Genomic DNA, 27,568 nt, shown 5'->3' on the forward strand with positions numbered 1-27,568 from the left:
ATATCAATCTCTCCTTTACCTTTACCTCCCCTCTCGCATATTTTCTCCCCCCCTTTCCCTCTCCCCTCACCCCTCCCCCCAACGTTGTAAATAAGTTCACATATGTAATATGTAATTTTAAACCCATATCTTTCCAATTAAGTTATCCATGCTTGCTTTCTCTTTTCTCTCGTTCTTCGCCTTTTACCTTGTTCCTTTTATCCAATTATTATCCAATTCTCCCAGTTAAACCCCCTTTGTTCAATGTAATTTCCTTTCTCAGTTAATTGTGAACCGACATGATGTGTCCTACGAATGCCGGTATATAAAAATGTTAAATAAATAAATAAAAATAATAAATATCCATCTGCAGTATTTTTAAACAAGTCAATCACTGCATCTGAAAAGAGCTTATGGCATGCTATTTCAGACCCTCTGATGTTCTTGCGATCTTCCAACATATCAGTGTCCATTGTAGTATATTTTAAAAAAATGCAGGTCTTCATCCCATTTTATGATTAAACAGCCATTTTCAATATTTGTGTGTCAATGCAACAAACAAACAAGAATCAATTACTCCTTCATCATACTATATTGCGACTGGCCACATTTAATCCCTAACGCTGCCAATGTGGCTGAAATGCCACCATGCACCTGGGTCTCCCTTGGTGCGCGGCACATCAGCACTTGAAGACTCTGCAGTGAGAAACTGAACTGCCAATGGTCAGTGATGATGTCATGCAGCTGGATATTTGAACCCTAGCTGCGTTCCAAGCATTGCCTCAGCAACAGGTTCTCCTGCGTGTTCCTTGTAGTCTCTTTTCTTAACTTGCCTTGACTTGCCTCCTTGTTACTTTGCTTTGTCTTGCCTTCTTGTCACCTTGCCTAGTTCTGCCTTATCCTTGCCTTGCCAGGTCTTGCCCTGCTTTTATCTTGGACCCCGGTGTCTTGTCTTCTGTCTCTGCTTGACTCCTGCTTCTGACCCTTGCTATGGACTTAACTACTCTTCTGCATGCTGCCTGCCCCGATCTTGACCTGCACTTGGACACTATTTGCTTGCTGCTTGCCCCGATAGCTCCTTACTCCTCAAAACAAAACTGAAACCTCCACACTCTACCTCTAACTCTGCTTTATGCCCCCAGGATATCCAATCATAGTCAGCTCAGTGGAGAAACTGAAAGAGAATGGACATCCCATGCTGTTATTAGTCCAGATGGTAGGGAACCTAGGGCCATCGCGTGACAAGCTGAAGGGTTGGCCACACTCTATTAGGATTACTAGAGCAGGACCTACCTCCAGTCCCAGCCTATATTAAAAAAATTGTTAACACAGCTGATATACAGTATGTGGTAAAACTAGCTATTGCTTCTTTTGGAAGACTATGCCACAGCTCAGCTTGTGGAGAAATCTATTGTAGTTCTCTGAAAAATAAGAATGCTTAAGGCCACTAGCTATAGAGAAAAGTGTTTTATTAAATACTGTAAAATAATATAAATCTTAAACATTATTTAATAAGGTATCTTATAGAGAGGCAGAGTGCCCTGCAAGGTACTAGCATAAACTCCCTCTCAAATGATTTTACTGATAACAAAGTTTATATAGAATTTCAGTTGTATATTTCCAACTCCTAAACTAGGATACATAATTATCAAAATTTCTAAAATTGGCTTTCTATTATAAACAAATAACCTGAATGGCAATATGGAAATGTAATTCTTGTCTCGCTGGTAAATGTTTTATTGGAATTTGTCAGCATTAGCAATCTTGTGTTTGTTCTAAGAATATTTTCTGTAATCTTAGATGGACTGTCAGTTGGCTTCATCTTTGTTCTAGTTCTAGATATGTTACTACAATCTTAAATGGAATGTAAAATGACCTTGTCCCAGTATTTAGATGGAATGTCAAATAACCTATTGTCAGTTCAAAATGTTCTTCAAGGGCCTGATCTACTAAGGCTTTTCTCCCATTCTGTGTCTATGAGAAAAATGCTTAGTAAATGAGGCCCCAACCTTGTAGCTCAGCATCTTTATCTGCTTATAGTTTCTGTCTATATAAAAAACTACAAGTTTATAACACAAATGTTATGTTACAATATTATACTTGTTAGCAATTATAAAGGCTGCTTATGAAAAATCAAAAACTTAGGAGAACAGGAATAATGACTTTTTGTGTGACATGTTAAAAAATGTTTCACTGAGACTAAGGGCCTATGAGTCCCACATCAACTCAAGTTATTGATCATAATGTCAGTGAAACTGATGCATGCAATGTTTTGTCCTTATAAATACCGAATGACGGTATATAAAACTCATTAAATAATAAAAATAAATAAATAATAAATAATTTTAAAGAAAATCATGTTTGCCAGAAAAATCAACACTGAGTTTGTTTTAAAAAAAAGTTAACATCTATCAGGAGTATTTTTGAAAACTATTTGTGTGCAGGTTTAAAATGCAGTGCATGTGAAGTTTTGTGAAGAGCACCCCATGGAAGCAGTTATGAATGAGTAGTATATTCTTTGAAAACAGCCATTTCTTGACTGAAAAATGCATTCTTGGGCTTGCTTGAATGAAGAGGACTTTATTTTGCAGATGTTAGCTTTGGAATCCATATTTGAACTTTGAGTTTTAAAGCAGCACATAATTTATTTTAAGAACTCTTTTGATGGCTATAAAATGGCATACCCTTACCAATGGTAGCAGGGTAACGTTGTCAGTGTACATACGTTTTAATGTTTAAGCTGTTTATTAAAATCATCACCGATACAGGGAAAATAATATGCAGCAAGCGGTGACTCTTACAACTGCTACACATTATACAAAACAATACAGAGGCAATTTTTCCCCTTTTCTCCCTCCAAAAGCCTAGATACAATCAAATTATAATAAACAATACCAACCTCCAGACCCAACCACAATGCCATAGTAGTCAAGAAAGGCTGCATGCGCATGTTATAAAATCGGGCTTAGATACGAAAATCTGGCCCTAAAGGTTTATTGCCCATACCCTGTATTTGAAAAGAGATGAGCTCATCAAAAAGGATCCCCTCAGGATAGAAGGAAATATTGTGTCCAAGAATCCGTTCAAATAAATCTCTAATCCAATCCCAAAATTTACTGATGGAATTACAGGTCCAGAAACATGACCAAGCATCCCCCTAGCCATCTTACACTTCCGAAAAATATCAGTATCAGTGAATCCAGACCCTATAAGCTCTAGCAGGAGATATGTAAGCCCATTATAGGAATTTAAATTGCATTTCTCTCACTCTCACCGAAGCCTCTAGCATTTTAATGTTTAAACTCAGATCTCAACTGAATTTCTGTGAGCGTAATTGAGTGATCATTATTCCACTTTACAAGAAGAGGATCTATGGCCTCAGATAAATTAAATTTAATTAAGTACCTATAAAGCCAAGAAATCCGCACTCTGCTATAATCTTCAATCCGAAAGAATTCTTCCAATTGATCACAGAAGGCCTCTTTAAGGTGTGTATCTCCTAAACTGTGAATATAATGATGCAACTGAATATAAGCAAAGTTTCCCCTCACTGTCAATTCAAATGACCTCTGTAAGTCCTGAAAGGAGAGCTTGTGCCCATCTGCCCCTAATACTTGTCAGAGGTGAGTAATACCCTTGGCTATCCAAGAAGCAAAAATCCCATATTGGGTCCTTGGTAAGAAATACACATTTCTATTAAATTGGCAAATAGGTCATTCTTCAGTAATCTCTCCCTAACTGATCACACAACGTCCGCTAAGTTTTCCTCACCATTAAAAGATAAGGGGCAGATTTTCAAAGGGGTACATGTGTAAGATATGGGTGTAACCCCCAAAAACCTGCCCCAAGCTCCCCCTGTGCGCGCCGAGCCTATCTTGCATAGGCTCGGCGACGCGCGCAAGCCCCGGGATGCACGTATGTCCCAGGGCTTCGAATAAGGGGCTGGCTGGGGGCGTGGTGGCGGTCCGTGGGCGGGGCTGGAGACGTAATGACGGTCCGTAGGCGGGGCCGAGTGCTCGTGGAGTTACGCCTGCCAGAGGCAGGCGTAACTCCACGAAATAAGGTGGGGGGGGGGGGATTTAGTTAGGGCTGGGAGGTGGGTTAGATGTGGAAGGGAGGGAAAGGTGGTGGGGACCAAAAAATAAGTTCCCTCCAAGGCCGTTCCGATTTCGGAGTGGCCTCGGAGGGAACGGAGGCAGGCTGCTCGGCTCAGCGCGCGCAGGTTGCACAATTGTGCACCCCCCCCGTGCGCGCTGACCCTGGATTTTATAACATGCGCACGGCAGCGCACGCATGTTATAAAACCGGGTGTAGATTTGTTCGCGCCGGGTTGCGCAAACAAATCTGCGCCCTCGCATAAGTTTATAGATTTGCCCCTATGTGTACATATGTTTTATAAGGATAATTTTCAGTGGTATCTAACCGATTGTATCCCCTTCCCTAATATGGCAAAAATTATAGCTGTTGTTTCACAGCATGCATTCTTTGCACTTTCACAAAAACAGATGCAAAGTTCACAAGTACTTTTATACCCATGGTCTTTGGCTAATCTGAATTTTCAAAGGGAAATGCTACGATTTATCAAAATTGCCTCCATTGTGGTTAATTTTCAAAAGCAATTATGAGTGTAAAATGGCTCTTTGAAAACTACCCCAGGGACTGTATGCATAAAAGTATGTAAGGTGGCGATTTTGCATGCTCTGTTATGCATACTACAAAGAGATGTTCCTGGTGGCAAAACTGGGGTAAGGAAATCATTTACATGGGTATTTTCGATTTTCAAAAGCATGCACGTACATTTTCACATGGATATTTTCACCTGCTCTCTAGCAGGTGTGTATGTAATGCGCACCAATGCAGTGTTAAGGTACATGTGGTCCTGCTATTGTTCAAAGTGGACTTAAGTGCGTAAGGCAGCTTAGAATATTGGGGCTGAAGACTTCAGCTCTATTTGAGCTGTTATAAAATTACCGTCTCTGAGTTTAGTGTTTCTTTAACAAAGATGAAACACTTTGCCATAGCCAAAATCATATCTGTTCATTTCTTCTAATAAAAAAATATAGCAATATATATTTGCGCAAGCATGGTATAATGCTATTATATGATGCTATATTGTCTGTATAACCAAAACTATGTTTTAAATAGAAATTATTTTCTTCTTAGAAGGACTTTTTGGATACTTCTGGCCATTAACAAGGCCAATGTGCTAAAGTGCTTTAACGTTAACGTTGTGTTAGTTAATACACTTTAGCACATTAGTCCACATTAACATTACTCTACAAAAAAATTTAATGAGCTGTATCACGTGCAAATTCATGCAGAATATCTCATTAGCATTAAAATGGGGTGCCACAAATTAAGCATTAAGCAACACAATTTGCATTAATTCATCAGCTATTGCTAAAACTTAACTACATCATGCTAGGTGTAGTTGAGTGGTAGCCTGCCTCTGCAGGCTAGTGCATGGCCTAATTGTTGGCTACAATCTCCACACACACATACACACAACCCTAACACAACAGTCAAGAGCCCCTTTTGTGGTTTGAAGTACCATTTAGGTTAGCTGTAAAGAAGTGTTGCTGTAATATCATACCTCATGCAACTTAATACTTATCATTTCTAAAGCTCTACTAGATGTTTGCAGCACTGTACACATGCACATAAAAGATAGTCCCTTCTTCATGGAGCTTACAGTCTAGTCAGGACAAATATACATGATAAACAAGAGTCTATGGGAAATATGTTTATTATAGAGAAGTGATTAAGGTTTAAAAGCAGCATCAAAAATATGAGTTTAAATACAGAGCATCAGATTCTTCAGGGTAACAGGTGAAAAAGCAGCCAAAGAATAATATTTAATGTAATTTATACCATAGTTGAATGAAGTAGTGTGGTTTCCATGTTAGTACCCTTGGATATGATGAAATAAAGACGAACAAGTAAGCTGTAGGGTGACACCTTGTGATTGGATTAAACTAATCCATTTTTTATGATTTTGAGAGCTGTGCTTCCTTCACTTGGTAAATGTAGGATCATTTGCTCATGCTGAAGCAAATTTTAAACACTAAGAAATGGTGGTGACATTTTTTCTTGTTTGATTAACTACTTCTAGCTGCCTTTTAGCAGTGTATCCAAAACTTCAGAAGAAAAACCCTCTTGCTATTAAAAAGAGAGTTTGAAAAATAAGACTTTTGAGAATTGTTATAAAATAGGAACTTTATTATAAAGTAAACACTCTCCAGGCAACCTGAAAGCTGCTTAACAGCGTCTTTGTGCATTATGGCACAGAGCCGCAGATGATACAGTAGTTCAGTGTCACGGTAAGAACCACGTAGAGGAGAAAGGGGAAACCTTACTTTGGTCTGTAAGGGTTCATATTAATTTAGTAGATCAATATTGCTTTTCTGTTTGACATATATCATTAAAGATGACTGCTAGTCAACAGAAGCTTTAGTATTACTGCTTTCCAGAGCCTGTAACCTAAATAATTGATGCCCAGTGGGGACTGCTGCCACCAGCTTTATGTTCTAATTTCAGGTTAACCTGCAGAGCTAAGCATTATTCCGTTAGGACCTTCAAAACTTATTTTAAGAAAAAAACATTGCTAAGCATATGCGCTGGTGCCTGAGATTAATATAACTTCGCTTATGTTGTGCATTGGGATTTTGTACCTTGTTTGTATGAGATTTAAACAATAGTTTACACTATAAAGATCTTTCACTAACTGTGGCTGATGTGCTAAAGGTTAGGCTATTCTGACAGTAGAGATTTCTGCCAAGGAGGTACCCATGTTCAGAAACCAGAATTTAAGATGAACAGATAAAAAAAAAATAAAAAAATCCCCAAGCTTTTAACATCTTCTCAGTCTCTCTGGCATGCCACTTCAGCTGCGAGGTTTCTGCAGAGTTCGGCTGTCAGTATTCTCTGCCACTTGCAACTGTTTGGTTGTCACCCGTACCATTTTCTAAGTGTTACAGTACAAACATGATACGAGTAATGTGAGCTATTTATGTCCCTTGTGCAAAAACTTAATGAGATTAAGTTGGCAGTAAGTTGCCTTTTTCAGTTGGCTCAGTTGAAAGGCTTGTATAAACAAGTGCCACTGTAAGAAAATATATTCCCAGCAGGTGATCTTCTCCTGGCTCTTAAGCGAGAGTTTATATAAAACCTGCAAAAAGCACCAATCCACTGACTGTTAGAACAAGTCTTCCACTTCCCAGATGCTGAATTTCTCACAGCAGTTGTATAGGTAGGTGAAAGATATGTTTTGTGTTATCAGTGACTGTAAACTTGAGCAGTTGATAAGGCATGGAGAGCTCCTTTCCCCTTCCTGGCCAAAGCGAGAAGTCAATGGTAAAAACTACTGCCTTTAGTTTCCCCAACAATTTGAACATTGATACTATCCAAACATAGAATAAAGCACAGGTTCTCTGAAGTTCTGTGTAAAATGCTGATGTTTGTTCCCTTCAGCCAATGTTTTGGCTCACATTACTTGCCTAGAGCATCTGAATATTCATAATATAGCACATGTAGTCCTGTGGGAATTCTGCGCTACTGTGGAGTGCAAAATTCCCCCCTTGCACAGCATCTGCACAGAATTTGGCATGTCCCAGGGTGCCATGAGTGGGATGCCCTCCACTCACGGCATGCCTGGGCCTGCTCCATCTTCGCCGCGAGAGGGTTGGCCTCTGCTCATGGCACGCCTGAGCCTGCTTCATTTTCACTGTGAGTAGGACGACTTCTGCTCGCGGTGAAGATGGAACAGGCCTTGGTGTGCCGCGAGGATAGGCCATCCCATTCGCAGCAAAGAAGGAGCAAACCTCAGTGACAGTGAGTCTGTGTGTGTGTGTGTGTGTGTGTGTATGTGTGTGTCTGTAAGACTGTGAGCCTGGGGGGGTGAAAGAGAGCATGTGGGAGGGTGTGTGGGTATGGGTGCCAGAGAGAAGGAGCCTATGTGAGGAGATTATGAAGGAGTGTATATATGTGTGAGAGATTGGGAGCTAGTGTGTGTGAAAAAGAGATTGTGTTTATGTGAGGGTGCTTGTTTGTTTGTAGGAGAGGGAGCCTGTGTGAGGGTGTGTGTATGTGTAAGAAAGACAGCCTGTGTGAAGGGATGTGTGTGTGAGAGAGAGGGAGCCTATATGTGGGGGGTGAGAGGGAGCCAGTGTGCAGGGGTGTGTGAGAGAGAGACATAGGTAGCCTGTGTGAGGGTGTATGCATGAGTGAGAAAAGGAGCCTGTGTGGGTGTGTGTGTGTGCAAGAGAGAGAGGGAGCCCATATGAGTGTGTGTGTGTGCGCGAGAGAAAGAAGGGGAGTCTGTATGAAGGGAATGTTTGTGTGTGTATGAGAGAGAGAGAGGGAGCCTGTATGAGGGTGTGTGTATATGCACAAGAGAGAGGGAGCGTGTGTGTGTGTGTGTGTGTGTGTGTGAGACGGACCGAAGGATCATGTGTGAGGGGCAGTACTGAGAGAGGGGTCAATCTCTGGGAGTGGAGATAGAGTAGAAGGGATTGAGCCTAGAGGGGAGGGGAGAGATAGTGGCAGGTGGAGGAGTAGGGGCTTAAGAGGGCAAAGTGAAAGGAGTCTTGCCAGGAGATTAGGGAGAGAGGGTGGAAGAGATACTCTTACAGTGAACTTCTAGGGAAATTCTGCTCAAAATATTTAAAACTCTATCTTTAAGTAATAACTTTTTTCTGTTTTACATTTTAGATTAATTATTTAAAGTGTCATGTACCGTATATTTTGTTATATTGACCAATATAAAGTATGCAGAATTATGCAGAATTTTAAGTTTTTGCGTGCAGAATTTTAAATTTTTGGATGTAGAGTTTTACATTTTTTTGCGCAGAATTCCTCCAGGAGTAATTAAGGACTTGAATGCCAAAGGGATAGATTTTTTAATATTGTGCCATAGCTAAGAAGTTATGGATGTTGTACACCTTACATATAACATTTACACATGTAGAGAACCCTATGGGGCAGATTTTATAAATCTGCGCACACGCGTACTTTTGTTTGCGCACCAGGCGCGAACAAGAGTACGCGGGATTTCAATAGATATGCGCGTAGCCGCACGCATCCATTAAAATCCAGAGTCGGCGCGCGCAAGGCTGCCCAAAATCGGCAGCCTGCGCGCGCTGAGCCGCACAGCCTCCCTCCGTTCCCTCCGAGGCCGCTCCGAAATCGGCCCTATCTAAACCTCCCCCTCCCCCTACCTCTATCACCTCTAACCCCCCCCCCCCCCGGCCCTATCTAAACCTCCCCCCTACCTCTATTACGAAAGTTATGCCTGCTCGAAGCAGGCGTAACTTTGTGCGTGCCGGGCCGGCTGCCGCGCTTTATGTTCCGGTCCGGGGGCTGGTCCAGGGGCCGCTGTCACGCCCCCGGGCCGGAACCACGCCCCCGGACACGCCCCGAAACGCCACGTCACTCCCGACACTCCCCCGAAATGCCGTGTCACTCCCGGCACGCCCCCGACACATCCCCGACACGCCACTCCATGCAAGCCCCAGGACTTAACGCGCGTCCTGGGGCTTGCGCGCGCCGCCGAGCCTATGCAAAATAGGCTCGGCGCGCACAGGGGGGGTTTGGGGTAGGTTTTTGGGGGGTACACACGTATCTTACGCGCGTACCCCTTTGAAAATCTACCCCTATGGGTTTTCACTAAGAGGACTGTTCTATTATAGGAGGGGAAATGGAAGTACTAGTGTGTTGTGTTTAGCATCCCCATGTGAGAGACTGAAATGGTGGAGTCTTCAGAGTATAAAATCCAGAGCCACCATTTTAGGGAGTGGATTTTTAGTTAGCCCTTCCAGGAGACAGGATGTCTCTGTGCTTGCTCCGTTTTGTTGTTTTCTTGGGGGAAAAGATCCTTGGGCTTGAAAAAAGTTATTTTTGCCCTTTTGAATTGGGATGAAAGAAATTTTTCCACCCTTTCTTCTTCACCTTTTGGGTTTTCCTGTTTTAAGCTGATTTCAGTTTTACCATCTAATTGAGTGCCCTAGATCCAGGGACTCTGTATCACCATCCTGAAGGAATTTGAATCTCTTACAGAGAGACTATTGGAAGTCCTGTAAGAGAATGAATTTACATTCATTCCTTGGGGAGAAGGGGAAGAGTGCAGAGGAGACTAGTGGCACCCATCTAGTGTTAACCATGACTATAGCATCAGGATATTGAAGAGAGGATTATGGATGTGCCTTTCCAACAGGGAAGTAAGGAAAAGGAATAAGAACTTTGTGTTGAATAACTGGACTGAACAAGGGATTTTAATACAATTTAAATTGGGAAACATCATTCTATCCATCAGATTTTGGGAGGAAGCTCCAAAGCTACCCCATTAAAAGAATCAATTGACTTCGGTGACATAAATTAATTGGAAGCTTAAATTGACAGATTTATTAAGAGAACTAAAACTACAAATGGATTGTATAGAACAAAACCTTGTAAAAGAATGCTTTCAACTTTTCCATCGTTAATCAGTAAAAGTTAAGTTGGAAACCAAATCACCTTCCAGCGTGATTTTTACTGTGCTTTATAAGAGACTTTAATTGCAGAATTATTTATTGAATAGCACTCAGGGCCTTGGAGTTAATCTCCCCCACACACCCAACAGGGAATCTTGGACATCAGAGAGACTTATCATTAGGGGAGAACAGTTAAACAACTTAAGCCCATAACTTGGAGTGTGGTCTTTGGGGTCCTGTAGTGGAAAACTAGCCCAAGAGTTACACATAGATACTTAGTGCAGGAAGCTATTTGAAAACTTAGGCCTGGATTCTCTAATACCGCTGGGCTCTTTGAATCGCGCGGTACAGGGGGGGGTGCGAAGCGGGGGGCTTTCGCACCCAATAGCGCCATCGTAAAAGGTGGCGCTATCGGTCGCGAAATTGGCAGTGAAAAGGGTTCCTACCTTTTTGCTATCCGCGATGTCTTCGCGGCGTCCGTCCCAGTGCCGCCGACTCCTCCTGTTCTGGTCTTGACGCCGCCCCGATTCCGCCCCCATTTAGTGATCGTACGCGAAAAGGGACTTTTCGCTTGCGATCGCTTTGGAAAATGACCCTCTTAGACCTAGATTGTTTTGGGCTGAGAGAGAGAGAGAGGGAGAGACATTCTTTATAAGGCTCTCATGTAAGTCAACTATTTATATCACTGTAGGAGGGTAATTTGGAGAGAGGAAAGGTACACAAAGATGTGATCTGTTTGATAGCACTGCTATCAAGCTAGGGTGAGAGTACAATGTACAAATCTCACCTTTGTGTACCTTTCCTCACTCCAAATCACATCAAATCTTCACTGATGTGTACTGTGCTGTTTGTACCTATGATTGTGCATGTAAAATTGCCCCCAAGCCCTAGACCAGAACTTTCCAAAGTGTGTCGCGACACTTTAGTGTGTCGCCTGCAGTGTGCCGGTGTGTCGCACAAGCCCAGTGCACGTGACACACCGGCAAGTGGGAGCCAATGCGGCCACCAGTGGACCTCATCCCACTGGTGGCTGGGCAGTAAAGAATCGCTGTGCTGTGTGCCGCAGACACACAGCAGGAAGATCGGTAGGACCGTGGTGGAGCTCACCTCACCACGGCCCGAAGAACAAAGTCATGTCGAAACGTGCAGATGCTCCACCTCCTTCCTGCCCACGTGGCCCCGGAAGGAAAATGTTGCCGGAGCCGCATGGGCAGAAAGGGGGAGGAGCATCAGCCGCGTGCAGAAGAGGAGCAGCGTTGTTACAGCATGCGAGGAGGAGGCCCGGTAGCAGGGCCCCCACCGCGGATCGGTCCGAAACGATCAGGGCCCCCACCGCGGATCGGTCCGAAAAGATCAGGGCGCCGCCGCGATCGGCCCGAGAAGATCAGGGCCGCTGCAGAGCCTGTCCTGCAGCGACCCATGAAGAGGAGGCCCAGAGGTAAGAGAGAGGCTGAGGGCCCGTAGAGTGTGTGTATGAGATGAGTTGAGAGATTGTGTGCGTGTATGAGGTGCGTTGAGAGATTGGGTGTGTGTATGAGGTGCGTTGAGAGATTGGGTGTGGGAGTGAGGACCTGAATGTTTGCAGAGACAGCATGTGAGAACCTGTATGTGTGTGAGAGAGACAGCATGTGATAATGAGAGCCTGTGCTTGAGCAAGACAGCATGTGGGAGTGAGAGAGAGCCTGGGTGTGTGAGAGTCAGACAGCATGTGCAAGAGAGAGACTGTGTATGAATGATTGTATGAGAGAGAGCATGTGACAGTGAGAGCCTTTGCTTGAGCAAGACAGCATGTGGGAGTGAGAGAGAGCCTGGGTGTGTGAGAGTCAGACAGCATGTGCAAGAGAGAGACTGTATGAATGATTGTATGAGAGAGAGCATGTGAGAGTGAGAGCCTGTGTGTGTGAGAGAGAGAGAGAGAGAGAGAGAAAGCATGTGAGAATGAGAACCTGACTGAATGAGGGAAGAAGATAGATGGAGAGAAAAGAAATAGAAAAAAAGACAATATGAAAGGAATTGGCAAAAAAATAAGAAAGGGGAGGTGGAACAAAAAAGCCTGTGACCAACCGATTAGAAAACTAAGTTCAGACAGCAAAGGTAAAAAAAAGAAATAAATTACTTTCTACTGATTGGCACATGTAATCTTTGGTAATATGCAAGAGTAGCACTTTCTCTATGCGGATCTCACAATGTACGAGATCAACATGGAGGAAGTGGAAACCCACGGGGCCTGCACAGAGGAGGCAGCAGAATGGGCTTCAGTGCCAATAGCAGCAATCAGCGCCTCCCCAATAGCCATGCAGCATCAGTGACAGTGGCAGCAGAGGAATGAGAGAGGCTCCGAGGTTGCTGGCAAAAGAAAGAAAGGGAGTCTGCCTTTAGTGTGTGCATGTGTATGAATGGGAGTCTGCCTGGGGGTGTATGTGTGTGAATGCATGGGTGCCTGCCTGAGGGTGTGTCTGTGTATGAGAATGAATGGGTGTCTTCCTGGGGTTTGTATGTGTGAGAATAGGTGCCTGCCTGTGTGTGGTGTATGCCTGTGTGTGAGAATGAATTGGTGCCTGCCTGGGGGTCTGTGTGTGTGAGAATGAATGTGTGCATGCCTGGGGGATGGTGAGGGAGTGGTGTGAAAATGAATGGGAGCCTGCCTGGGGGTCAGTTTCAGTGTGTGAGAATGACTGGAAGCTTGCCTGGGTGTGTGTGTTTGTGTGAGAATGATTGGGAACTTGCCTGGGTGTGTGTGTTTGTGTGAGAATGATTGGGAACTTGCCTGGGTGTGTGTGTTTGTGTGAGAATGATTGGAAACTTGCCTGGGTGTGTGTGTTTGTGTGTATGTGAGGGAGCCAGAGAGAGTGTGTATGAGAAAATCCAGGGGAGTAAGAGTTTGTGTGGGGGGTGTGTGTGGAGGGGGAGAGAGTGTCTTAGAGCCTGAGAGTGTGTCAGTGTCTGTGAGAGCGAGAGGTTATGGTGGGTATAAGAGCATGAATGTGTATGTATGTGACAGTGTATGTGTGAGAGAGAATGGACATGTGAGTCTGTGTGAGAGAGGATATCCTCCTAATCCTGGACAATATCAGGGTGACTGGAAATCAAGAGCTCCCACGTATGGACAGCAGGAGCTTTTTAAAATCCTTATTAGTTTTAATTATTGGGTGTTATTTGATATATGTGCTGTTTTGAAATATTTTATTGGTGTTTGGGAAATTGTAAAAAATGTATATGATTTTAATTAATAGAAATTCTATTTATCAGTAGTTTTAAAATATTCTTTTATTAGTATGGTTTTAGTATTATAACTGATGCTTTATGTTTCTTGATTTTATTTGTTTTATGAGGAATGGTGGTTCTGTTTTTCCATTGTTAATACACAGAGTCTGGCTTCTTGGGGTTTCCATTTCAGTTTTTGTCTAATTTGTGCTCCTTTATTTTGTATTCTGTATTTGGTGAGGGTCTGTCTCTGCTCTGCGTGTGTGACCACTATGAGAGATTCTGCTAGCATAGGGATCTACAGCAATCTGGTTTGTTTTGTTTCCTCAGTAGGTGGTGTATTGGTATTCTAGGACCCAGAGTCCTTGGTGTTATTACTGTTATGTTACAATGGGATTGCAGTATAGATTTTGAGTGTCTTTTTTTGCGAGGTTTTATTTTAGTTCACAATGTGCCTGGCAGTGGAAGGTGTTTGTGCTGCGCTTACTGTGAGGTGACACCAGCATTTGAAAATATCTTTTAGTATGATGAGCTGTAAGGGAAACATCCAAGCTCCATTGTTTGGGGGAATTTCAGTAGATGCACAGAGTTACAGAACTGGAGGTGCAGGATTTATATTGACATTCTGTCCCTTCCTATAAATTCCAGTCTTCACTCTCATAGCCATATATAATTAGTTGAATGAGGCTATCAAGTGTGAAACTGGCCAGCTTTTTAAAATTACGCAGAAGACCCTTTGGACTTTATTAACACCAAATATTCAAAAGCTGTGTTCATCCCATCAAGCTCATATATCTTATTAAAGAGGTAAATTAAATAACACAATAACTTTGTTTTATTATTGTTATTCATAAATTATAACAATAATATTAATCTTGGGAATATTATATATTTTTAATATAAATGAAAGGTTTTCACAAGATAGGTTGTGTCGTGAAACATTTTATTATGTATATATTTAAGGAAACATATGTAAATTGTCGAAATACATTTCATTCATTTAAGCCCAGGCAGTCAGATTGGCATGTCTACAATTCAGGCATATACTCCAGGGTCAAGCAGTCCCCGTAATGTCGGGCAACACAATAACAGTAGTCTACATCAACCACCAGGGTGGAACCAAAAGTCAGCAAGTGTCACAGGAGATAGATCTCCTTATGGACTGGGCGGAAATACATCTATAGATGATCTCAGCCTCCCAAATCGCAGGAAAAAACAACATTAGAACAGACTTTTTAAGCAAGGAGAGTCTGGATCCAGGAGAGTGGGCGTTGTTGGCCAAAGCCTTTCAGCTTGTAGTAGATCGCTGAGGTCTCTCATCCATCGACCTGCTGGCTGCATCTCACAATGCAAAGGTTCCCCGATTCTTCAGTTGCAGAAGAGATCAGTTGACCGTGGGGATCGACGCTCTTGTTCAGACCTGGCCGGAAGAGGAGCTGCTATATGCCTTCCCCCCATGGCTCCTCCTGGGCAGGGTCATTCGCAGAATCGAGCACCATAGGGGATTAGTTCTACTAGTAGCACCAGATTGGCCCAGACATCCATGGTATGCGGACATGCGGAGACTCCTTGTGGAGACCCCCCGTGCCTCCTACTGCACAGGGACCTGCTACAGCAGAAACCGGTCCTTCACAAGGATCCGACTCAATTCTTTCTTACAGTCTGACCCTTGAGAGGGCTCGCCTGATGAAGGGAGGATATTCGGCGGCAGTAATTGCCACCTTACTCAGCACGCGGACGTTTTCTACGTCCCTACCATATGTGTGGGTCTGGAGAGTATTTGAGGTCTGGTGAGAGGAACGTGGTGTTTCCCCCCCCCAGACGATCAAAATCCCATTAATTCTGGAATTTTTGCAGGATGGTTTGAATAAAGGTTTGACCCTTAACTCCTTGAAGCTCCAGGTAGCGACTCTCTCCTGTTTCAGGGGCGAGGTGAACGGATCCCGCCTGTCGGTTCATCCGGACATGGCCCATTTTCTGAAAGGGGTGAAGCACCTCCGGGCACCCCTACAGTGGCCGGTTCCCTGGTGGAATCTTAATCTAGTATTGAAGTTTTTGTCAGGTCCTTTCGGCCATTGTGCAGTCTTTCCTTGAGTTTATTAACTCTGAAAACGGTGTTCCTGGTAGCTATATGCTCAGCACTTTGCATTACTGATCTACAGGCTTTGTCATGTTGGGAACCATTCTTCTGGATGACTCCAGGAGAGTTACAGCTTCATACCGTTCCATCCTTCTTGCCCAAGGTAGTCTCGGAGTTTCATTTGAAACAGTCCATTTCGTTGCCATCCCTAGATAAGCACAAGGACACGGAAGAATGCCACGTCCTCTGCCATTTGAATGTCAGTAGGCTTTTGGTGTGGTACCTGGAAGATTCAGAACCAGTCCAAAAGATGGACCGCCTGTTTGTCCTTCACAGTGGAAGGAAGCAGGTGAACCAGCTTCACGGGCTACCTTAGCTCACTGAATTAAGGGGTTGGTCACAGGAGCCTATGTGGAGGCAGGAAAGCCATTACCTCTTCAGGTTAAAGCTCATCCTACTAGGGCTCAGGCAGTCTCCCATCGACATCTGCCGAGAAGCGACATGGTCCTTCTTTCATAGCTTCTCCAGGTTCTATATCCTGGACGTTCAGACCCAGGAGGATTCTGCCTTTGAAGGGCGGTGTTAACCGGATCACCGGCAGCCTTCCGCCCCAATCAGGAGTAGATTTTGTACATCCCATTGGTCCTGAGTCCATCTGGCTACATGCTAAGAAATGGAGAAATTACTTACCTGATAATTTTGTTTTCCTTAGTGTAGACAGATGGACTCAGCATCCCGCCCATGGCTGCCCAAGAACGGTGTCAAGAATTTGCCTGTGGAGTGGATATTGATTCCAGGAGATTACGGGTAAGCCGTCATCCAGTCCTTAGATCAGGGCATCTGTAATCTAACTGGGGTTCAGTGTTTATGTTTCGTTGAGTACAGTTACAGTTATCCGTTTTTAATCAAGTTTTTTCGATAATATGTCCACAGTGGCTTTTGAAGAGAATACTGAAGGGCTGAGGTCACTGCAGGGGTGTATCTAGGATGACGTCAGCTTTGAAACCTGACTCCATCTCCATCTGCTGGCAGGGAACATAAACCCATTGGTCCTGAGTCCATCTGTCTACACGAAAAAAACAAAATTATCAGGTAAGTAATTTCTTCAATTTTTATTTGCTCTAATCAACAAAGTACAAAATTTGAATGAATTGATCTCTGTGGAAAGAAAAATCCCATTTCATCATTTTTCCATTTAAGTTACAAAAAATGTAATTTAATTTTATGGAATATACTCTGAGGCTAAAAATAAACCTTATTATGATAGATTAGTAATGAATTTGTTTCACTAGGATATTGAAGATGATTAAACTCAATTTGCAGGAAACCCTGAGGAGGAGTCTAGTAAAAGCTTTTCCAAGAGGACTTCTATGGATTCTAGCAGACTATGCATTTAATCAGTTGCTGATGCACATTGCTTTGTTTTTATTTTCTGTGCTTTGAAAGGGCATTCTCAAGGGCTACACATGAAAACACTTGGAGGAAGCTGGAAAACATTATATGGAATACTGATAGGTTATAATTTAAACCTTTATTGGACTCCCAGGGAAAAAATGCATGTGATTTTTATTTTTACCATCTACAGTTGTAATTGCAAAAGTCATCTCTAATATTCTTTTAATAGGAAGGCGATAGCTGGGAGATAATCGAGGGGCTGAAAATAGGCCAGACCAGTGTCCAGAAGCCAGATAAACATGAAGGATTCATGCTAAAGAAAAGAAAATGGCCGTTAAAAGGCTGGCACAAGGTAATTGTGGCTTTACAGCATATCAGCATTTCCATTAAAATGTCATTTATTTTTAATTCCACATTGCGATTTGGGGGTGGGGTTGGGGGTGGGGTGTCTATTTACTAAAGGTTTTCTCCCATTCTGCACTTATGGGAAAAGTGTGTGTGTGTGTGTCACATAATACCCCCCTGCCTTGCCCAATAATCTGCTTGTTTTTCTGGGGGAGGAGTGGTGGCAGGAGTACATGATGGGTGCATTTCTTCCCTAGCACGTACAGCCATCTCATACTCTTTTCATCCCACCTGAACAAAATGCAGTCCTGTCTTCTCCTTCCCCCTCCCTCCGTCTCTGCAGGTCTGTCACTCTCTCCCTCCTCCCTCACTTTCTCTTTTCATCTTCTTCCCTCCCTGCAACCTTCTCTGTTCCTTCTCCTTTACTGTTTTTCCTATTATCCCTCCCCCTCGTTCTCTTTCCTGCTGCATTCCTCATTCTTCTTTTTCTCTCCCTCCCTCTCTTTCCTCCTCTTTCTCTCCTTCCCTCTCCCTCTCCTTCTCTCTCCACCCTTTTTCTCTCTCCTCTCCTCCTTACTCTCTCTCTCCTCCTATCTTCCCCCTCTATTCTGCATTCTTCCCCTACAGCCCTCTCACTCTCTGTCTTTCCAGGCCTTGATAGCTCCTCCTCCTCAGGCCTGAAGATGCTTCTGCCGCTTCCCACCACTCCCAGGTCTCCAAGGATGCTTCTGCTTATCCTTCTCCCAAAAGCCCTGATTGGAGCCAAGGATACTTCTACCACTTCGTTTCACTCCCGTGCCCCCATGGATGATTCTGCTACCTCCTGCTTCTCAAGCCCCATCTGGGGTGAATATACTTTTGCTGCCTTTTCCCACTCCCAGGCCCTGATCAGAGTCTGAAGATGCTCCTGCTGTCTCCTGTTCCCCAAGCTTTGGGCCAGTCATCTATTATATAAGCTGTATTGAAATGCACTGTTGTAGGTACAAATTTGTCATTATGTCATGTTGTGTGCCTGGTCGATCTATAAAGAATTTCTTTCTAATCTAGTTTTTGAGTTCTGTAAAAATATTGGCTGCATGCCCAAGGAAAATGTTTCTTCCTTCCCTACCTACTGTTGGGTCTTTCTGGGTGCCTTTTCCAGGAGCAGAATTTCTAGAATGATGCCAGAATTGTGCAAGAATAACAATATTTCTTAAAAAGTAATTTCTGTTTGCCTTTCATGTTGAATACTATTCAGTAACACTATATACCTGAAACAATGCATTTCATTGTAGCAGCGTTTGATCCATTATGTTGAAATGCTGGTTTTAATTTAATTTATTTTTAAGTTAAACGCATAGAAAAATTTCAAGGCTGGTGCAGGAACTGTTTGAGAGGCCAAACAGAGGTGAATTGGATGCAGATGACCATATAATGAATCATTTTATTCCTGCCCTGCTCTGAGCTGCAGCATATATTAACAACCTCATTTCCCTATGTAGGAGTCGTCTTATCCTTTTTCTGATATGCAGAGTTGCTCATGTGATGTCAGTCAATTAGAAAAAGGCAGGGGGAAATGCACAGTGCATGCACGGGCTGAGATATCAGCGCAGTCTAAGGGCAACAAGCCAAAATTTCTGCTCATCCTTCAGTCTCCATGCAATTTCATCTGCCATCTGACTGAAACGCTTACTGACCTTATCTCTATAGGAATCACTGGGGAAAACCAGCACCCATACATGTAAAAAAAAAAAAAATAATAATGCTTATTATAGGGCAAACATTATCAGCAATGATGTGGGAAAGTATCAGGCATCATGTGCTGAAGCTGTTATAAGCTGATATGTGCGCAAGCCCCCATGTCTATCGTCGCTGGGCGAAATGTTCTGCAGCTTGGTGTCTTCTGCAATGGACATAAAAATTACAGATGGACTCTCAGAGCTACAGAATTGTGCCTCAAATACATATATATCTTATTTTGGCTAAATGGGGCAGAAAGTATTGTCCTCTATGCATCCTTTTTATACAGGTTGCTGTTGTGAAAATCCCTACACACACACACACCCCTCCCAAAAACAAAAGACTGAACAGAATCAAGAGGCATTTTTTTCAGTCAGTCATGTACTCTACTATGTACTGTGGCAAGTATCCATTAAATAATAAACTTATAATCCAGATGTTTTGCAATAAGATCTGTGCTTTAATAGTATGTATTATTTTTGTTGCAGCGTTTTTTTGTCCTGGAGAATGGAATACTGAAGTACTCAAAATCACCAATTGATGTAAGTATTGTGAAAGATGATTCTTCTAAGATTCAAGGCAGCAGAAATATGTGTAATATCTGACCATCAAAGAATATTCAAACAGATAGTGTGGAAGGATAGACCTATTCTAAATGTCCATAACAACTTTTATTCAGAACAGTGGAAAGTGGGTCAGCATGTAGCCCACAAGGTGTGGTATGATAAAATCCAAAAACAGAGCCTCTGAAAAAATGCACAGTAACAACAGCACTTCTAATAAGTCTGGGTAAACTATTAAGATATTTATAATGTTGTTTATAACTCTGTTGTTACTGTGCATTTTTTCAGAGGCTCTTTGTCCATTGTTTGATGTTCTGTTTTCGGATTTTATCATACCGTTAGGTTCCCTCGTGACGCAGTTCTTTTGAAACACGGTCTGTGTCAGGGGACCTTTATCTGCATACAAACACTTCTGGGCTACATGCTGTTACCGTTTCTACTGTTTTGAATAAAAGTTGTTATGAACACTTGATGAATTATATAGACATTTATAATATGTCTGTTCTTCTGAGATTCAGCCACATTTTGCATTTTTTAAAATGTATCCATGTTGCTCAGTTAATTAAATCAGTGGTCCCCAACCCTGTCCTGGGGGCCCACCAGCCAGTCGGGTTTTCAGGCAATCTACAATGAATATGCATGAGAGAACATTTGCATGCACTGCCTCCATAACATGCAAATGTTCTCTCATGCATATTCATTATGGATATCCTGAAAACCCGACTAGCTGGTGGGCCCCCAGGACAGGGTTGGGCACCTCTGAATTAAATCATATTTGTATACCATATAAATGATGCAGACTAAAGCACTTTTAATATGGGAAATAACTCACTGGGGGTCCTGCTGTTTAGCTTACATGCTGTTCAAGTTAAATAGTGTTTGTTTCTTATAGTCCCTGACAACCAGTAACCAGTGAGTACAATTTTCATAATTAAGAGTTGTCCTGTCTAATGTAGTAGTCTCATTACAGTGTATTATATGATGAGCAATAAACCTAAGCTTAAGGTTTTAATTGCTAATAATCTACGAGGATGAAATTACAGTGATTAGTGATGCCTTAATTATTTTGTATTGTAAAAACTCTTGAGCAATTTTCAGTTAGAAAAAGTAAAACCTCAGATCGGCTTGATATCTTCGGTGCTGGGGTGATACATGAAAGGATACAACATTGAACTGTGGCTGACAGTTGGAGTGACCTGCAGACTTCCAACACAGATAGAAGGGCTGGATAGACATGCAGTCAAACATACATAAGATTGCAATGATGGGGGAGGTGCTGATGATGGAAGATTTTATATCTGCAGAATCAGCCAGACGTAGAGAGATTCTGTATTCCATTCATGTGCTTTCCTTAAACAAATGGCAATGAAACCCATGAGGGAGGGGAGGTAATACCGACCCTGATACTTGTAAATGGAGAAAGTGTTTCTGATGCCCAGGTAGTTGATCATTTGAGCTTCAGTGATCATCAGATGATATGGTTTAATGTAAGAACTAAAGCAGAGAGGGATTTATGCCAAAGACAAAGACCTTCAGGTGTACCAAGTTTGTTAGAATGGGAAAGCACCTTAAGAAGGCATTGACAGGGCTAAACTAAAATGAATTATACCAGGGGTGGCCAACTCCAGTCCTCAAGTGTCACAAACAGGCTTGGTTTTCAAGGTATCCACAAAGAATAGGCATGAAGTAGATTTGGATACATTGTCCCATTTTTATGCAAATACATGTCATGCATATTTATTATGGATATCCTAAAAACCAGGCCTGTTTGTGACAAGGACCGGAGCTGGCCACCCCTGAGCTATGCTAAGTGCAAAAAAACTTTTTGTTAGGAAGGTAGATCAAAGGAAAATGAGGCTGGTAAGTTTCCCAAAGAGGTGGCTGAAAATGTAAGAACAAAGGGAAGATATTCAAAAAGGGCAAGGGTGCCTAACTTTACTGGCCAAATTTTGGCCAGTAAAGTTAAACTGATTTTCAGTTGAAACTATCCAGCTGGATTTTCAGCTAAAAATCACCATTAAATATAGCCAGCTAAAATTTAGCTGGCAAGACATAGACCATTCTGCCTTGGACACCTAAATTTGTGACTGAATCCTCTCTTTGAAAGTGCTCCTCTCCTTACCGTCTGATATAAAAACAAACTAGGCCGAGTCCCAGTGACAGTCCTCCTTCCCTTCCACTGGATGTTGAAACAATTTGTGGGCCAAAACCCCTTCTTGATCTCCACTCCCACCCAATCTTAAAAATAATTGCCTCTCATTGAACCCCAATCTAGCCCCTCCCCCCCCCCCACTATCCCTAAGAGCTGCCCCCAAAAGCTCTCCAAGCCAAGAAACAGTCTCACTTCCTACTGGCTAAGGGTGCAGTTGGGTATAGAGCAATCCAGGCTGCTGAGCAGGTAGGAGATAACACTTGTCCTCATGCTGGCTCAGGTTGGGCCGCATTTAGTGGGAAGTTCTTGAATGGTTAGTGGGATCGGAAGGATATTGTGAGCAGTCTTTTAAAGATTGTGTTGGGGGGCGGGCTTGGTCCCCAGGTTCTGTTATTATTGTGTGGGAGGGGACTTGTTTCACAATTTTTCTTTTCATCAGGCAAGGGAGGGAGAGGATTGGATGAGTGGGAGGGATGGGTTAAGGCACTGTGAAAGAGTTGACCACTTCCACTTAACACCATTTCCAAGGCTGCCCATTTTATAAGAAGCTATAGGCACTTAAATTTGGCCAATGAAAGAGGGAAAATATTAAAAAGCAGACATTTAGCCAGCTAACTGCCAAAGTTATTCAGCTTAACCATTTGAAAATCTGCCCCCAAAAGATTGGCATTCAGAAAGTACAAGGGATCTCAGAAAAATGAGCACAAACAACAATATCTAGTAAAGCTGATTGAAGCAGAGAAAGTAGTTAGGATGGCAAAAACAAGAACAGAAGAGTAGATAGCTAAGACTGCAAAGCAAAGCGACAAGGTTTTTTTTTTCAGTTATATCAGTGAAAGGAGGAAGTGCAAAGGTGGAACTATGCAACAGGAAAATAGTAGGCTAGTGTGGAGGGTGACGAGGAAAAAGCAGAAATGGTAAAATAAAAATTACTTTTCGTTGCAATAGCTTTTATTTTCATGTTTTAATTTTATCTCTGTTTTATGTATGTTAATTGTGTATATTTTTGTAAGATGCAGAATATAAACAGTTTAAATAAATAAATAGTTATTCACTGAAGAAAGAATTTGAGAAAGACTGTCAATTGTTGGCAGAGATAACCATGATTAATGAGGTACATTACTTACCTTTTGTGAAAAAGAGAATTCATGTGGAACTAGCAGAACTGAAAGTGAACAAAGCTATGGGGCTGTATTGAATGCTCAGAGAGGTTATAAACGTAGAAGCATGAAGGCAGAAAATGACCATTTGGCCCATCCAGTCTGCCCATTCACCCAATTAATTTAGCTTTGCAATTCCAATCACAAGGCAATATAGTTTTTGCCAGAGGGAGACCATGTCAGACAAATCTGATTTGATTGAATGACTAAGAAATTTTGGTGGGGTGACTAGGGAATTAGATAAAGAGAGTATACTAGATGTGGTACACTGTACTTGGATTTCATCAAAGCTTGTAAAACTGTCCCGCATAGGAGACTCGCAAATAAACTGAGTGACCTGGGGGAGTGCCCCAGGGTGGAGGGCTGGATTAGAAACTAATTGAGTGATAGGTGACAGTAACTGGTGGTAAATGGAATTCACTCTGAAGATAGAAGGGAGCAAAGTAAATAAAAAATAAAATGGAGTACCTCAGGGATTTGTCCTTGAGCTGCTTCTTTTTCTGGTCTTTGTGAGCAACATTGCAGAGGGGTTAGAGGAAAAAGTTTGCCTTTGTGCAGACAACATTAAGATCTGGAACAGAATGGACCCTCCCGAGGGAGTAGACACAATAAGAAGTGATGTAAGAGAGCTTGGGGAGTGGTTGAGAGCTTGACAGTTAAGATTCAATACAGTAAAGTGCCGAATCATGCATTTGAGACATAGAAATGTAACTGGTAAAGTGCTGAATCATGTATTTGAGACATAGAAATCTAACGGGTAAGTTTTCAAACCCCAGCATGCGCAAATACCTGGAGATAACACACGTGGCAGGGCCGCGCGAGCACCGAGCGCATTTTTAAAGCGGCCTGGCCATGTGCATATCTCCTGGTACGCGCGGAAGAGCCGGGTCTCTAAACAGGGGCGGGGTAGGGCAGGGCCGGCCGGGACAGCACCATTAGGCGCTGTCCTGGTGAAGCGTGCGCCGGCATCCGGGTGGCACGCGGAACTTACTTCTGCTCAGGAGAGCAGGTAAGTTAAAAAAAAAAATTAGGTTAGTTAGGGTGGGTTTAGGGGTCGGGGTGGAGAGGGGAAAAGGGAGGAAGGGTAGCTAGGGGGTTAGGGAACTGGGGAAAGACCAAGTCGCATTGCGTTTATTAAAAAATTCCCCCCCCCCTTGCACACATGAGATGGCACGCGCTGATATAAAATCAGGCGTGCATATACTCGCGGATAGCCGATTTTATAACATGCCGCGGCAACACGCACATGTTATAAAATCGGCGCGTCCATGTGCATGCGCCGGGAACCGTATGCACATGGATGCCCACGCGCCACTTTTAAAATCTACCTCTAAGAACACAGTATACAATGGCAAGTGAGATACTGATGTGCATTGGGCAGGAAAGAGACCTTGGGGCGATTGTGTCTGATGATCCAAAGGTAGTAAAGTAATATCATAAGGTAGCTGCTAGAGCCAGAGGGTTGTTAGGGTGCATTGTGAAAAGTAGAAAAAAGGAGGTGACTCTGATAATGCTGCTATATACCATAGGTCATTAATGGGACTTCACCTAGAGATTTGTGTCCGATAACTGGAGACATACCTTTTAAATGGATAAAGACTGGCTGAATACAGCACAGAAAGAGGCTACTAAAGTGATGAATTAAAGTGATGAATTGCCTGACCCAACAGCTTCATGAAATGAGACTTAAATATGTATAATCTAGAGGAGAGAAGAGACAGAGAGGATATGATAGAGACATTCAAATACTCCAAGGCATAAATCTAGGTCTAGGAAGAAAAATCTTTTTCAGAAGAAGGACTGCTCTAGAATTAGAGGTTATAGTATAAGGTTCCAAAGCAGTAGACTCAGGAGAAATATCTGAAATATTTTTCTTGGAAATTACGGTAGATGCATGGAATGAGCACTCAGTGGAACCGATGGAGACAACCCCCCCCCCCCCCCCCCCCAAACAATTACAGAATTCTAGACAGCATGGGCTAAGCACAGAGGATTCCCTGGTTGTGAAGAAATGAGGGGAAAGCCAGAGATCAGCTGGGGTCCCTGGCATTGCACCAGGGTTGAAATTGGTGCAGGCTGGATGGGCTTTAGTGGTGCTTGTGTTAGTGCTTGAAGGAGATCCTGCATTCCATTCTCAGCTCATCAGCTTCATACCAGCCAGAGCTAAGAATAGCGTACAGGCAGCGTAGTGCTGGTAGCAACATCTGCTGGATAGAGTGGCCAGGGAGAGGTGGTTTTTTTTTTTGGCGGGAGCTCAGCTTTTCCCATTTCATTCCAGTACCTGACCCGTGTCATGCATCGGGGAGAGGCAGTGCTAAAGAATGCAGATTCCTTCCAGCCTTCATGGTGCTGACTGAACATCTTCTGTGAGCTAGCTGTTGCGGGGCTGGAGGACAATCAGGCAGTGCAGATTTGGGGATGGCAGTGTATGAATCTGCCAGTCCTCATTGGTTGCATAATGTATAAACAGGACAAATTTGAGAAAAAATAGGCCAAAAAAAATAAAGAAAGAAAAGGAAGTTAGAAAAAGTTTTGTTGATTCCTGGATTGACAAATACATTTTTATTTCTTTTGATTTAGTCTCAGAAAGGCAAGGTACATGGCAGTATTGATGTTGGCTTGTCAGTTATGTCTATTAAAAAGAAAACTCGAAGAATAGATCTGGATACCGAAGAGCACATCTATCACCTCAAGGTGGGTTCTCTGTCAAAGGCTTTGAGGTTTTCAAAGGAGAATCTTTTTTGTGATAAGGATAAAAAAAAGAAACCAACAATGAATACTGCTGCTTTGCACTCACTGTCAGTATTTGTTGCCTGCAGGTAAAACCTCAGGACACGTTTGATGCATGGGTGTCAAAACTTCGCCATCACAGGTTGTACCGCCAGAATGAGATTGTGAGATCACCAAGAGATGGCAGCTGTCACCTATTCCCTTCCGCCTCTGCTACAGAATCTTCGTCAGCCACTAATGCTGCTACATGTGATGTAAAGGTATATAGGATAATTCTTCAGGAATTTAAGTACTAAATTAAACAAATTTAAAAATAACTGTTTACTCATTGGATTTCTCTGTAGCTCTTCAGACTAAATGGTTAACTGCTCGAAAACAAATTTTGTGCATTTGTTTGTCTACCCAGTACAACAGAATTCCTCAACAAGTCAGTTCTCTTGAGTCTGATCTAAATTAAAATGTTTTTAGTAGAGGATAGTCAAATCGGTCATGATTATGAGAAGAAAACTGCTTCTCCTGGACAGTTCCTTTCGCTTGTTAATTACATAAGAACATAAGATATGCCATACTGGATCTGACCAAGGGTCCATCAAGCCCAGTATCCTGTTTCCAACAGTAGCCAATTCAAGTCACAAGTACCTGGCAAGTACCCAAGCATTAAATAAATCTCAAGCTACTATTGCTTATTAATAGCAGTTTAAGGATTTTTCCTCTAGGAACTTATCCAAACCTTTTTTAAACCCAGTTACACTAATTACTGTAAACACATCCTCTGGCAATAAGTTCCAGAGCTTAACTATTCGCTGAGTGAAAAATAATTTTCTTTGATTTGTTTTAAATGAGCTACTTGCTAACTTCATGGACTGTCCCCCTAGTCCTTCTATTATTGAGAGAATAAATAACCAATTTACATTAACTTTTTCAAGTCCTTTCATGATTTTGTAGACCTCTATCATATCCCCCCTCAGTCGTCTCTTCTCCAAACTGAACAGCCCTAACTTCCTTAGCCTTTCCTCATAGGGCAGCCATTCCATGCTCTATCATTTTGGTTGCCCTTCTCTGTACCCTCTCCAATGCAACTATATCTTTTTTGAGATGCAGCAACCAGACTTGCACACAGTATTCAAGGTGCGGTCTCACCATGGAGTGATACAGAGGCATTATGACATCCATCGTTTTATTTGCCATTCCCTTCCTAATAATTCCTAATATTCTGTTTGCTTTTTTGATTGCCACAGCACACTAGGCTGACAATTTCAATGTATTATCCACTATGACACCTATATCTCTTTCCTAAAATAGAACCTAACATTGTGTAACAACAGCAAGGGTTATTTTCCCCTATATGCATCACTTTGCACTTGTCCACATTAAATTTCATCTGCCATTTGGAAACCTGATCTTCCAGTTTCGCAAGGGCCTCCTGCAATTTATCCACTTGAGATTTAACTACTCTGCATAATTTTGTGTCATCTACAAATTTGATCACCTCACTCCTTGTACCTTCATTGTGACTTAAACTTTTCATGCTTTGATTATGTGTAATGATTTTAGAGTGAATCATTGCTCATAAACACACACTTCAAACGAGAATCACAAAACTAACCAATTCCAGCACTTCCTATTGTGTTAAGTAGCAGTAATATTACAGCAAATTTAATTATCTCATTTTAAGGAAAGCCATTGCAATCAGAGACACAATTATGGGGGCAATGTTCAGTAGCGCATGCTCTTTCTCCTTGATACTAAGTCTTTTGTGTTTTCATCACTTCTCC

At 42.5% G+C, this 27,568-nt stretch overlaps 1 protein-coding gene across 8 annotated transcripts in view; it reads left to right on the forward strand.

Moving 5' to 3' along the window:
• The window catches only part of OSBPL6 (oxysterol binding protein like 6), a 316,099-nt gene that overhangs the window by 170,513 nt on the left and 118,018 nt on the right, over positions 1–27,568 (forward strand). For all 8 annotated transcript variants that reach the window (XM_029605885.1, XM_029605886.1, XM_029605887.1 and 5 more), the window contains 4 exons: positions 17,354–17,476; positions 19,677–19,730; positions 25,644–25,757; positions 25,883–26,053. In XM_029605885.1, coding sequence (XP_029461745.1) covers positions 17,354–17,476; positions 19,677–19,730; positions 25,644–25,757; positions 25,883–26,053 — 462 coding nt within the window. The remainder of the gene's footprint in view (positions 1–17,353; positions 17,477–19,676; positions 19,731–25,643; positions 25,758–25,882; positions 26,054–27,568) is intronic.

Source organism: Rhinatrema bivittatum, chromosome 6 (genome assembly GCF_901001135.1).
Source record: "Rhinatrema bivittatum chromosome 6, aRhiBiv1.1, whole genome shotgun sequence".
Classification (NCBI taxonomy): domain Eukaryota; kingdom Metazoa; phylum Chordata; class Amphibia; order Gymnophiona; family Rhinatrematidae; genus Rhinatrema; species Rhinatrema bivittatum.